At 26.0% G+C, this 14,457-nt stretch overlaps 1 protein-coding gene across 2 annotated transcripts in view; it reads left to right on the forward strand.

Moving 5' to 3' along the window:
* LOC129989208 (transforming growth factor-beta receptor-associated protein 1-like) overlaps positions 1-14,457 on the forward strand; it is a 48,497-nt gene that overhangs the window by 520 nt on the left and 33,520 nt on the right. For both annotated transcript variants that reach the window (XR_008785736.1, XM_056097586.1), the window contains exons 2-5: positions 1,520-1,572; positions 4,797-4,890; positions 6,877-6,975; positions 13,206-13,292. Coding sequence is in view for 1 of the 2 variants with exons in the window: in XM_056097586.1 (XP_055953561.1) it covers positions 1,520-1,572; positions 4,797-4,890; positions 6,877-6,975; positions 13,206-13,292 (333 nt within the window). In the remaining variant the exon portion in view is untranslated. The remainder of the gene's footprint in view (positions 1-1,519; positions 1,573-4,796; positions 4,891-6,876; positions 6,976-13,205; positions 13,293-14,457) is intronic.

Genomic DNA, 14,457 nt, shown 5'->3' on the forward strand with positions numbered 1-14,457 from the left:
TACTATTCTAAAGTATTATGAAATAAATCATTACTATAGCTTTTGATTTTTCATATTAGTTATTTTATTAATTGAACAGAAAGTTTTTGTTTACTAATTAGTTAAAAATAATAATTATTAGCATGCACAATTGAATGATAGTTTTTTTAAAAAGCTTTTAAGAATTTTAAAATTTGAATGAATTTAATAAATATTGCTTTACAAACTAATTGGTTAATCATTCAGCACCTGAGATGCTTGATAAAATTTATAGATATTTATATATTAACTGCATGTCTTTAATAATAGAATTGGCTTAATTGCATGCCACTGGCAAACTTTAACCACATGTCATTGGTATACATAGGCTGCAGACTAGTATGATTTCCTTTAGGGTTTTTTTTTTTTTTTTGACGGTTTAGTTAATACATTGTTTAATTATCTGTTAGTGTATAAAATATACTAATATATGCTCTTAAAAAAAGAATTAAAATTATTGAATGTCTTCTGACTGTACTATTGTATCTTTTTAACTTTTGGGTTCTACATTAACTGATTTCATCATATGTTTCATCAGTTCTTTATTATATTTATCGATGCTCTGCTCTGGTTCTTAATGGTTTATCTTATTAATTTTTAAATGACCTTGAAAACCTCAATTTGAAAAATTATGTCTTAAATTTTATTTTAATACATAGGAAAAACTAAAAAAAATTACAATTTGCTCATTTATATGATTATATTGCATAAAGTATAGAAAAAAACTTTGAACTTAAATGTATTCTAAAATATAATAACACAATAATGGATTAAGCTTGATTTTTTTGTCATCATTTAATTTGATAGCATTTGAACTGTATGTCATGCATAGAAATTTTTATATTATGCAGATTTATAAAAAGAATATTCATTGATTGACCATATTATTAATTTCTATTTTTTCTTTTAATGAACAGTTTTTTACATTATGCTATTTAAAGTAGTATTCAAATCTTGAACATTGTCTGGTTAACAAATAATTGCACTTTTCTTTTCCTTAACTATAACTAAAATACTCACAAAATAAATTAAATATTACAAATGTATGCACCATACTTTTAATATCTTTTTAACTATAATATGCAAGGTTGCTGCTCTTGCATATATTTACTGATACTGATATGCTTCTTGACAAAATGATATTTCAAATTAATATTTATGATTTGCTACAGTTGTTGTGGAAAAGTTATATTAGACTTAAAAGCATGCTATTAAATTCACTAATTAATGTGACCTTTTAACTAAGGTAAATCTAATGTCAAATTTGATGTGCTATCACTTGGAAACATATACATTTAGTGGTTGGGTGTATTTGTTTTTAACCAAGATAACAAAATTTAAATCATTGAATTATTTATATTCTCACTTATGTGCATTTGTTTATGATCATTTTCAATTCTTTTCTAATGAGCTGGTTGGTAATAAAATGTTTGGGTTGTGCGAATTATATTTTAGTATCAAATTAATTCCATATTTTTAATTGCTTATTGTGTAATTTTAGGTGGAATGCTTAGAAAGTTGTGGCAAACATTTGTATATTGGGACTCGAGAATGGTTTGTATTGTTAAATTTTGCTTTTATTTGTAAAAGTTTGACTTCTTAAGTATTCAAAGTATTCTCAATTCTTCTTATGCAATGCAAACTTCCATCACATTTAATTATTACAAAAATATTTTATTCACTTTTCAGATAAGAAATATACTTCATACTATGTAACAAATTAAATTAAAAAAATTCAAAACTTCCATTCATTATGTAACTTATTTATTAGTTATAATAAGTAATAATTATGAAATTTATTAATTATAATAATATCTAAACAGTTTATATTTATTTGAAAATCACAGTTGGGTAATTTGACAATTCAGTAGAAGGTGTAAATTTGCCATCTCAGATTTCCAAAATTTTCATAGCTACATTATTGGTATAGACTTAGAAAAAATGTGAAATTTTATTGAGATATGTCTATTTTTTATGAATTATAAAGCTTTAAAATTCTCGTGAATGGAGCTAAAACAAGGAGCAGCATTTTTGTAAATAGGTATAAACATTTTTAATAACTGTCTATTAATTGGGTTAGAAGCTTGAGGTAGGTGCCATTTTACTGCATTTTGCAACACTATATCAGTTCAGATAAGAAAAATTTCTTAAAATTTAATTTAAAGTTTTAATTTGATATTTTTTAAAAAGATATATTTCAAAATTTTCAAATAATTCCATTGTTGTAAATCATATTGCAGAATATAAATTTGGAATGATGTATTCATTGTTAAAAAATAATTAAGACTTTTTTTCCCTATAATTTAAATTTTGTTTTCATTTTAATGCAGTAATGCTAATAATGAAATTTTTATGAAATTAACTTGATATTGACATAAAGATTCCACTAATATATCTAAAAGAAGGATGAAGAAAAATTACCATTACTTCATCAAATTCTTCATTTTTCTCTAAAATGTATCCGAATCACCAATTTCCTTTATTGTCAACAGTAATGTAGCCTGAAATGTCTGCTAATGCAAATTTTGACAAGAGATTTTGTTATATCCTTTTCAAAAGATTTTGAATCCAATCACTAATATTTTAAATGTGAATGAATGCATTGTACCACTGTGTTCTTTTAATCAGTAATGCTTGATTAAAGCGGTGTTTCGAGAAGCACTCTAATTCAACACAGTCTTCTTGATTTGAATATGAAAACTCTATATTGGTAATATTTGGAACTGCTATTTAAAAAAGTTGTTCTGGCATTTGGATTTGGTTTTTATTGGATCTTTTAAACTGGCATGAACTGTCAGTCTCTTTATAGAATCCCTTACTCCATCACAAGTTCTTTTGCAATGAGCTGTGGCCATAAAAGTGCCACTCTCCTTCCACTTTAAAATCTTCATGAGTTTTTTTATTGGGCAGCAGACCCATCTGAAAAGTAAAAAATCTTTTTTTTTTTTTTTTTTTTTTTTACTTTGGCTATCAAAAAAAAGATGTAAGTTTCTTTTGAAAAGTGTACACAGCAACTGTATTGAGCTCTAAGAAATCGGAAGTTATTACTTAATCAACATGTTGAATTTCAATTTCTCTTTGAAATATATAACTAAAAGGTGGATAGTAACCTGCTGGATTATCCACTAGTAGCTCTGTTCTTCATCTTGTAGGATTATACAAGATTCTTTCAGATATTCTTTTATGTAGTTAAGTAAGATCTCTACTGCTTGGCAATGAAATCATGCTGAACAAAGAGGGCAGCTTGCTGCAGAACAAATTGATAAATTCTTCTGAATCTTTTTCTAAAGTCTGTGAAATACAATGGTCAGCTGTAACCTGTAAGCAGAATTGCATTTTTCCAATTGAATTTTCAGTGAAGGACTTTTCCAGAATTTTGTGTGTCTCAGCTCACTCTGGAGAGTAAGTATATTTTCCCCCTGTTATAGTCCATAGATGATTAATTACAAGCATTTTTTCAAAGCACTGCTTGTAATTTTACATTTTACCATTTGTTACAGTGTTAAATTTAATATTTTCTATCCTTATGTATTAGTGAGTAGTGTGTGTCACTGTGACCAGCTAGCACACAATGTTTTGCAATGGGACACTCACCTAGCTGTTCAAGAGATATATTAAGTGACTGAACAACTGCTGATTTCCTTGTAAAGTCTATCATTGTCTAAATTTTTCTCTCAGTCAGATTGACCATTCATCATTTAAGAACTGTGCATTTTTAATACAGTAATTTCCTTCCTACATTTATCACAATTTTTTGAGCCATTAATTATTTGGGCATACTATGCTGGGCTATGCATTTTTTAGTTTTTTCATGTTTCTAACAAAATTATTTGTTTCCTTTAATGGATAACAACATTAAATTCCAATTATATTAGTTTCCATATTTAAGATAAACATACATAGTTAATGTTAAATTATCAATCACTTGTTAAAAAATTAGTCACTAACATTAAACATGAATTTAAAGAATATTTTTACATTCTTATAATCAGTTTTAAGTCACTTTAAAACTTCCAATAACATTTTCACTTACTGAAACACTAAAATAATAATAATAGGAATTTTAAATAATAAGTTATTTTTAAATACTAACTCACTAACTTATTGCACATGGCCAACTCAGATTATATGCATTCAGGAATTCATTGTATGATACTCTGTTACAAGAAACAGTGAAACTAGTAAGTTGACTACAGGTATAACAAGTTCAAACAATTTTGAACTTGTTACAGCCAGTTTAAACAGGCTGCAAATTGATATTAATTTATATTTATTTGTTTATTTATTATTATTATTATTATTTGCTTTTTAATATTTCTTTAAAATAATGTACTATAAGTTAGAATAATTATTGCAATTATTAAATGAATTTATTTAAATTTCATTAAATCATTATTTCATTAAAAGGAGATACAGTTTCCATTTTTTAAACAATATAGAAATTATCCCCAAATATATATTTTCTCTTGTGATGTATAATAATTCAAACTATTCTTGGAATTATTTTAAAAATATGTACTTTTTGAAAAAAAAAATCAAATTTAATTTTGAGAATTTTTTATCATTTTTTTCATTAATCTTTTTAATAGATTGGTTTACATTTATAATGAAATAGTGAATTTATAATAATTATGAAATATATTTAATTGCTAAAATTTAAAATTGACTCTAGCTCTGTCAAATTTTTATTTTTCAAAGTTTTGGTTATTTTTTTTTATTTCTGATTAAATATAGTATTTATCTGAATTTTAATTTTATGAATTATTTTTCTCCTTTAGCGTTGTTATTCATTATATGTTAGAAGAAAAGCAATACCTTGAGGGAACAACATTATTTGATTCTACAAAGCAGAATCAAAAATACCTGGATATTGTAAGCACATATATCATTAATATATATTAAAACTCATTTAAATTAATAAAGGTAATATTAATCATTTTACAGTGTGGTTTTGTTAATAAATATATTCTTTTATAATTAGTAAAACTAAAGAATATGGTAATAAAACTCGCTTTTGTATGGCTGCCAATGCATGCCATACAAGAAATTTGCCATGCTTCTGCCGTGTTGGATGGTTACAATTTGACAGATGACTGTTATTGAAAAAAATGGCAGGAAATGACTTATGCATACAAAAAATATCTACACAAAATGATGGAAAAGATACAAAGTAATATATATTAGATTTTAAGCTGGAATCTGTAAAAACTTGATAATTTAAGCAATTTTGAAAACAAAAGTTACAATAAATGTAATGAATTTTAAGATAGTAAAAATAAGTTATTTTGAGGTTGATTATAAATAAACAGCAATAAATAATTAACTTAAAAGTAAAATTCTTTGAATATTCTGAAATGAAAGATAATAGAAAGTTTCATTCTTCTTATTTTTTACCATTATGCATTTAATGCATTTCTATCATTATGCAGTTTTTTACTCCTTGTAAAAACGTAGTAAAAAGTGATTTATGTAAGCAATTCACAAATGTTCTCTTCAATATATATTTGGCCTGTATTAATCAGTGGTGTTCATGCCCTGGCTCCTTAATTGGCTTTTTATGGAAGTCCAGGTTCCTACAATCCCATTGGTATGGGCACCTGCAGTAGTATCTTTGAAGTTCTTCGAATGGTTGACACTGTAATGCACATAATCTTCCTCTGCCAATGACTAATGCAAACTCCACAATCTCAAAGCACAGCGCTCTCAGGCTCGCCATTATGCTTTGTTAATTCAATAAATATCTCTGCTATTTGATTCTCAATAACACAGAAAAAAACACCTTTCCGACATTCTTTCAATGCTTCCAAATACCTATTTTCCTTCAACATTTAAAAAAATCTCTGTTATACTTTCTTTTACCAAACTAGCTTTCATTCACAATCACACCCATATGTGAAATCTTACAGTTTTTGGTCTACCACAGCCAGTACAGATAGATCTTCAAATTTATCCCAAATCCAATCACTTCTAATCTTTTTCATCAACGAATACAACAGTTCAAAATTTCAGCATTCTAAGCTTGCTCTTGAAAGACCAATTTCCTTATATTACAGATCTTTTAACCTTATGGCCACTTTTTCTGCTAATCCAATTGAAACCAAAATTTATGTCATTCCTTCCACTAAAAATAATTTTCTCTCCACATTTTAGACACAGATGTGCATTGGCAATTAAGCTTCCCTTCATACAAAACTGAATTACATAAATTTTTGACCCACTTTACAATTAAAAAAAACTTTTGCAAATGATCATGCAAACCGGCACTGGTTTCGACTGTCCATCGAGAATCACTAAGAGTAGACATGTTTTAGGTTTCCAGATGATCTTGGCAGATAATGCAGAAAGCAAAAAATTAAAATTTGAGAGTGATGAGTTATCTCAGTAAAACAAAATTTTTCGAGTTACAACAACAACAAAAAAAAAAAGTTGTCAAATTTGATGATTTATCACCTACGAAAAATTCAACCTGGTGATTATGCCTTTTTTATTTTTCAAGTTTAGGCCATAATTATAATTAAATAAGCTCATAATTTTAAAAAAATCATCTCTAAGTGAATGAATTCCTGTATTGTATGTACAGATGTTGACTTGAAGTCAAATGAAAATAGTATTTTATAAATTTCACTTGCAGATTTGTTATTTGTTATACACTTTTTAAAGTTCTTTTATCTGAAATTTTCAATTCATGAACAATTAAAAGATTACTTAGGTATATTATGAATATTATATATTAAATTTGGAAGTTAATTTAATATTTAACCATGTGTAATTCTTTTAATGATACTAAAAGGATTTCATATTGTTCTTGCAATATGTTACTTTTATATATTAATATATGTGTTTCTTTTTGATGCACAGAAGAAACCAATTACTTTGCTGAAAGCTTTGTCAGCTTTGAATCGAATTCTTTTGCTTTCTGATGGAAATCTTATTGTGCTCAATATGTTTGATTTAGAGGTATAGTAAAAATCCTTTTCTTTAATTTGGAACTAAAAACCAGAAATCCATTGTACTCCCAATGTGCTAATGTCTAATGGGTATAAACTAATATTTGCTTTATTATTATATTTTGATAACTTGTGTTAGAACTACTGTTGTGTTGGAGTATATTTCACACAAAATATTTTTGAAACTGCTTATAAGAAATGATTGCAACACATTATTTTGTAGATGTTTCATGATTTTATTAGTGAGAGTATGATGTTATTACTCTGAAAAGGATTTTCTTTTATTTATATATTTTCCGTGAATTCTTTTTGTATTGTTCTGAGTGCCTATAGCGACCAATTTGCTCGCCAAGGTTATTGGGTTTTTAAGCTGTTAATTATTGATATGGGAAGCATTTACTTTAAAAATCATTTCAGATTCTAATTTGGAACAACCAAAACACATGAAATCAAATAAAATAATTTACTGCAAATTACAAAGTGTGTATATTGCAGAAGTGGAAATCCTACTATTGATTTCATGATTAGTAGAAGCTTATGTTTGAATGAATGTTTTGATAGAGAGTTTGAATTCCATCATAACATTTAAAACATTGATTCGGCTAGTGTATAAAATTGTATTAAAAATATTATTAAAATTAAATGAAGAATTGTACAGAAATGAAATTTATATAATTAAAAAGATATTTTTTTTAGTTTTTAGGATAATACAAAATGCATTTTTATAAATAATTGTTTTAAAAGATATGAATATAAATTTCTGTATGTAAGTCATAACATTTACAGCTAGACTTAAAGTTAATGTATGGGCATCAAAATTGACAATTTTTGGAGCGATTTCTTACCAAATATAATTGTGACAATTTTTTATTGCAACTTTAAAGGCTGTTTATGAGCATATCTGTTATATATCCAAATTTGCAGACATTTAGAGAGTTTTTGAGCACTTGGCACAATTTTGATGTTTCTTCTTTCCTCTGACTTTTTGGTGAAATGGTGAACACTCCAGAACACTTCTAATAATATTTAGCCGCTCCATTAATAAATGATGCATTTGATTCAGTACAACTGTAAAAATGTTCAGTGAATGAAGCAATCTGAAATTCATATGATATTTTGTTTATATTTGGTTGTTGCCATTCGACAAATAGAATAAGCTCAATTTCTGAGCCACGTACATCAGCATTTCATATATATATATGGATTGTTCAGTTCAATGTGATCCTGTACTATTTTTTCTTCTTTGTATTTATAATTTTGTATTGTAAATTACTAATTCAAGTAGAAAGGATCAAAATAAATTCCTTTGCAATATTTGCTTTTATTAAATTAATTTTCCAAGAAAGAAACCACACATATAATTCATTCATGACATTTGGAAAAAATAGCTAGAATTTCAGCTGAAAACTATTTTATCTGTATGAAAATGTAGCAGTATATTAATAATTAGTTCTTTTCATTGTGTTGTTTCCAACAGTATGTATGAAGTAAGTCATCTAAATTGTTCCTTTTAGGTGATAATAAAATTTCATTAAAAGAACAAATTTATGCAGGAACAGATCTTGGGTCAAAACAAGAGGGAAAAAATTCAGGCATTTGAGTAGCAAGTGATCTAACATATAAACTTAGAGGGTTCAATGGTTTATTTAATATCTTTCTATAAATTGGGCTATTTCTAAAATGAAATATTATTGTGCTTGTTACTAAGAGTAAAAATAAACTAGACCTTAAGTGAATGACAAAATAATTCAAACAAATAAGTACAGTAGACAAAAGTATCTCAACCTTTTACTTTACAGATGATACAACTGCTATGATTAAATTCTTAAAACTTAAGTCTTTCTTAAGACCAACACTATGTATAAAGATAAATCAATTAATGACAGACCATAAATTGTACCATAGAAATGGTATTCTGCGAACTCTTACTACCATGATAAATTTTTGAATATACATACACTTGTAAGAGAAAAAAATTCTTTAATTATTTTTATAATAATTTTTCCGGAAATACTATTTACAACAGTTATCAACTGGACGTCAGAAATACCAAATAGTTGAAAATCAAACTGACCAAAAGAAGGCTTTTTCTTATGAAAGTAGGTAAATCAATAATTGTTTTATATATTCAGGCAAAAAAACATCACTCCAGAAATAACAAGTAATGTAATATAGTTGAAAGATTACCAAACAAAAGACAAAATGATTTATCTACTGTTAATACTATTAATAATACTAACTTCTACTAGTAATTTATATTTGACTAATATGCATGTGCAATTCAGGTTGTGTGCGTCAAACAATGATAAGAAATTAAGTGTATTGAGCAAGAATCGTAAACATATCTGCCAGCTTCATGTAGCATATTTTTATCCAAATTGAAAATATAAATGAGAAAAAATTAAAAATATATAAAGTTTTAATTCATTTTTAAAAAATTTAAATACATAGTTCTATATTTAGATGTTTATTGGATATATAGATATTTAATATGTTAAAACAATTTTTATTCATCTCTAAACATTTTTCCAAAACCATCGCTCTCTGGAGTTAGTATTTAATGTTTGGGTCGCAATTGACTTGAATATTACATTCACAGCAAATGTAAACAGAACAGCAGGGTTTGAAAAAAAAGGGGGTGGGGTGGGAGGAGAAGCATTAAAGATATAATCTGATTTATAAAAATGCCTTAATTTAAGTATTAAACATCATTTTGTAAACAACAGTAATATTGGAACTCAAGCTACAAAAGAAGTTTTGAAAGGCTTTTATCTTGTATAATATGGTTTTATATATTTCAAGCTTGTAATTAGATTACATTTTATCAATAAATTATATATAATAAAATGGGCAGTTTGTCAAAACTTTGAAGCATGTGAAAAACATTAGCCTACCATTTCTGTATATTCATTCAGGTTGAATGAACAATTAATAGAGAGAGCAATTTTTACTACATTGAAAACTAAGATAATTCTTATTAAAATTGCAGATTCTTGTTTTGAAATTCTGTTTGTTTCATGTGCATTTTATACTTATACAGTTGAGTCGTATTTTAGTGCACTTTTAAAATAGTATAACATGCATAGGAAAAAAAGAGAGAGAGAAAAAAAAAAGATTTCTTTGAGTTATTTATAGAATAAGGCATAAGTATTGGTGATAATTTAAAAATTATAGAAACAGGATGCAATTTTGAAAAGTGCAGGTTATGATGAAATGTTTACAAGAAAATTGTATATGATTATAATTAACAGTAGAAAGAGAAGATAAAAAGAGAAAGATTTGATGCTGAGAAAGAAAGAATTGTAAAGGAAAGAAAAAAAGAGATTGTTTGAACTAGAAAATCTTAAATGATAATGGAAGAAAAGTGTTGAAAAAATTATGTTTGATTATCTTCCTCTTAAGTGATACAGCAGTTATTGCTTACTGTGATCACAGACATAATGATTGATCAATTGGGTTACCGATCAAAGTAGAGTGAAATGGACTTCTTGTATCTAATTACATACAAAATTCAACAGTTGTAATGGTCAGTAACTTGTAGTGATGAATTTCAATTACTATAAGTTATTGACCATCACATTACATTTAAATAAGAGAAATGACCATACATTACACTGACCACAAAAAATTACCATTACATTACTCTGACATTTAAATTTGAGACCAACAGTAAGGTTTAAAAATATGAGTTTTTTTTTAAATGATATTTTTTTGAAACAAATCTGTGTCTTTATTGTGTTCTATTTCCTACCACTTGGAGAGCTAATAGCTGTGACCAAAGAAAATTGTCAATTTCACTCCCACCCCCATGTTCGTGTGTTGAACATGGGGGTGGGAGTGGGGAGAAATGATCTGAAAGGGTTGATAAACTTCCCCAACAGTTTCTTATTTGATGAAATACATTAGTGATACTGAATCTATAATCTGGAAGAATGATTATTCGGCATATAAACAAAGCAAACAAAATGAATTTTTCATATAAACAAAATTTATATGAAAAGGATTGGGACATGGTATTCTTGTTGAAGAAATGATATGTCATCATCATTTTTCACTAAGCAAAATGATTTCTTTCCGTAGGAATCCATGAAAATAGTGCAATGCATCCCATTCTGAAAAATATACTCAAACAACTTTATAATAATGTATTTTATTATTTAAAATGCATTTTTTTTTTCAAGCAATTGTCTGAAAGTATTTGTTTTTGATTATGCTCCAAAATTTTTTGAAATTGTGAACATAGGTATTATTATTAAATAAAACTGTAACATACATAGTTACTGCCTGATTAGGATGATGCTTTTCCGCATACAAAGCAATAATTTTCCTTGTTTGAGCATTTCCCATATTTCATTCGAAGGTTGTTGTTCTGCTGCGACAATTATTTCCTCCTCTTCTGAACAGATGTCACCTGCAACTTTTTTTCTGTAGCATAGAAAGAAGTTTCATGAACTCTGTTAGTTTTGGCAATGCTTTTCCACCAGCTTTTTGATATCATTACTGTTTGCATATATCTCTAAACTCTTGACCAGAGACATAATATCAATGATTAAGTCTTCATAGGTATTTGCTGAAACTCTTTGGAGTTGTGTGTGACAGTGCTATCCAGCCAAAGATTCTTTCCACCCCAAAATAAGGATTCTCTTCAAACATTTACTCATCATCAACTGATTCCTGAGAACAAGGCCAGCACTGAATGTAATGTTGTAATGTCAACTCATCACTTTGCAAAACATCACCTGTTATGAAATTCTTTTTTATTATCATTATTATTACATTTCTTCATTATAAAATCACTCATTATGAGAGCTGCTCGCTAAGCAATGTAACTGTAATTTTTAGGCATTTCATTTATACTGATCATTTATATGTAATTATGACTGGCTTACAAGGGGAGGGCATGAGGTTGAAAATTGAGTTTGGGATAGGATTTAGTGTAATGGTAGTAAGCATTTAGAATGTTCATTCACAAAAATATTAAAGTGCAATAACCAGCCGATTTCGAGAAAATGGCCCTCAAACTTTCAGCATAACTTATATATTCATAAAATGTTGTCGTTGCCAGGACCTAAATAGTATAGTGGATAAAGCACTGGCATAACATTCAGGAGACCCAAGTTCAATTCTGGGCTAATATTTATTTTATCTTATTTATTTATTTATTATTATTATTTGCTTTTTTCTCATTTGTTTTCTTATAAAAGTACTTCAAAAATTTACAAAAAGCTTTAATTAATGTTGTTTTTTTTTTAATTTTTTAGCTAAAAAAATATTTATTCCCCCAATTCTTAGATTATAATTTTATTTTTAGAAGACTATAAATATGAATGTTTTTTTTTTAAATACTCAGAATTACTTAAATTAAATTTTAAATATATAGATGGTTTCAATTAATATATTTTTGTATAGAAAAATAAATGTATTTTCTCTTAATACATAAATTATAGCTTATTTTTTATTTGTTCATATGATTCTTAAATTATAATTATATTTTAAGTTTTACAAAAAGTAATTTAAATAACTATTTTTATCGTAAAATCATCATTAATAATGATAAATTATTTGTTTTAACTTAAGGAATGTTTTTATGTCCATAATTAAGGAGAGCAACTGAAATTAATAAAATTTTATCAGCAAGCATTCTCAATATTATTAATCAAAATGAAAAAGTAGAAAGCAGGTGTTAAATTATTGAATGCAAATTATTGGTTCAAAATTTTTAGATATATTATATGGTAAGCTTTGTATACTGCCTGATTTTCTGAAGAGAAGCAAATATTTTTTTAAAGTAAATGAAATTTGTTTTCTAGTCAATTCCTTTAAGGGTTCTCTTATGGATAATCATTTTTTATCAATTCTGCAAGATGTCAAAATATTTCTATCTTGTTTCAAATGTTTTTACGATGATTATAATTAAATGATTATATCTAAATCAGAAAAATAGATCTGATGTATCCTTACATGCACCCTAAATAATACATGCATATTTACTTTTGTCATTAGTAGAAATAATTGTAAACATTGAAATGAAAATGAATTTAAATTAGATTTGATAGTAATCCAATTTAATTTGCAAATGTTTCTAGCATTTCTGTCAAAAAATTTATAAACTATTATAAATCAAATTATATTGATATTTGCAATTTTTTGTAGTATTAATATCAATAGAGAAATATTAATTTTTAATAAGTGGCAGTTTATGAATGCATGTGTGGTATAATTTTATTCATTTATTTTTAGGTTATTCCGTCAATGACTAAACTAAAAGGAGTTTCATATTTTTGCCTTAATGAAAATCCTGAAACTAATAATCCCTTTAGTGTGGAGGTATAAATTTAATACATTTTTTCTTGCACTTTTTATATATGAAAAATTGGCATTTAGAGAATTGTATAAATAATTGCTAATTTTGTTGAATTCTGTTAATTGTACAGTTCAACAAAATAAGTGATTCTAATTATTTTTCTTTTGAAGAAAATTTTTTCATGGGGTAAAATTTGGAAATAAATAAATCTGAAAATAATTAATAAAGGAGAGAAAAAAATAAATGATAAATAAAAATAACTTAAAAAATTATTGATAATTCTGAATAAAACATTTTCTTATTCAAAATCATTTTTTCAAGATCAATTGCACATATAGAAATGTCTGAAAATGATATGCGTGTAAAACTTCTGCAGTTTCTATTATTTTATATGAGCCTTTTTAAAGGTTTAAAAAAAAAGTAATGTTCAATAAATGTGCTAAACTTCGAGGAACACTATACATTGGTTCTAGTGGTGCATATTGCATAATCCATTCAGAATACGATGTAAAAAGTTTCAATTAATATAACTTTTGAAAGAGCTAATTAAAAACACATTGCAAAATTCCTTATTATATATAGAGATAAATATGTTTCTATATATTTTTGTATTATATAAATAAGTATAATTCTAAAAGTGATATTTTTCTAATTTTTTTAATTCAAAATATATAAAAAGAGTGTATTGAAAATACATTTAACCTCAAAATTTTGAGGCATTTCTATGCTTTGGAGGTTTTGAGGTCTCTTATTCCCTCTCACACAAGTTAATGTATTTTGCATTTTTTTGGTTCTCTTCAATTCGAATGACAAATATCAAAACCAGAAGTGTCTGTATTAATAGAAGTATTATTTATATCATTGCTTTTTGCATTTGTATGTATATATATTATTTTCAAATTTTGAAAACATTTTTTATAATTTTTTATTACTTAATGAAGCTTATTAATGTTTCATATTATTATAAATGATATAAAATTAATGTTTGTTATGGTAAAAATAATGATTTTCCTGAATAGAAAACCATCCACAAATAAATAATAAATCTGCATAAGAATGCTAAATATTAAGAAAAATCTTTAGGTTGAATATTGAAAGCATGAAGAAAAATCATTGCAATTGCAGCAATATATTAATTGAGCTGGTTACACTTTGTTTAAATAAATTATTTTGTTTACTTTATGATGA

Source organism: Argiope bruennichi, chromosome 10 (genome assembly GCF_947563725.1).
Source record: "Argiope bruennichi chromosome 10, qqArgBrue1.1, whole genome shotgun sequence".
In the NCBI taxonomy this organism is placed as follows: domain Eukaryota; kingdom Metazoa; phylum Arthropoda; class Arachnida; order Araneae; family Araneidae; genus Argiope; species Argiope bruennichi.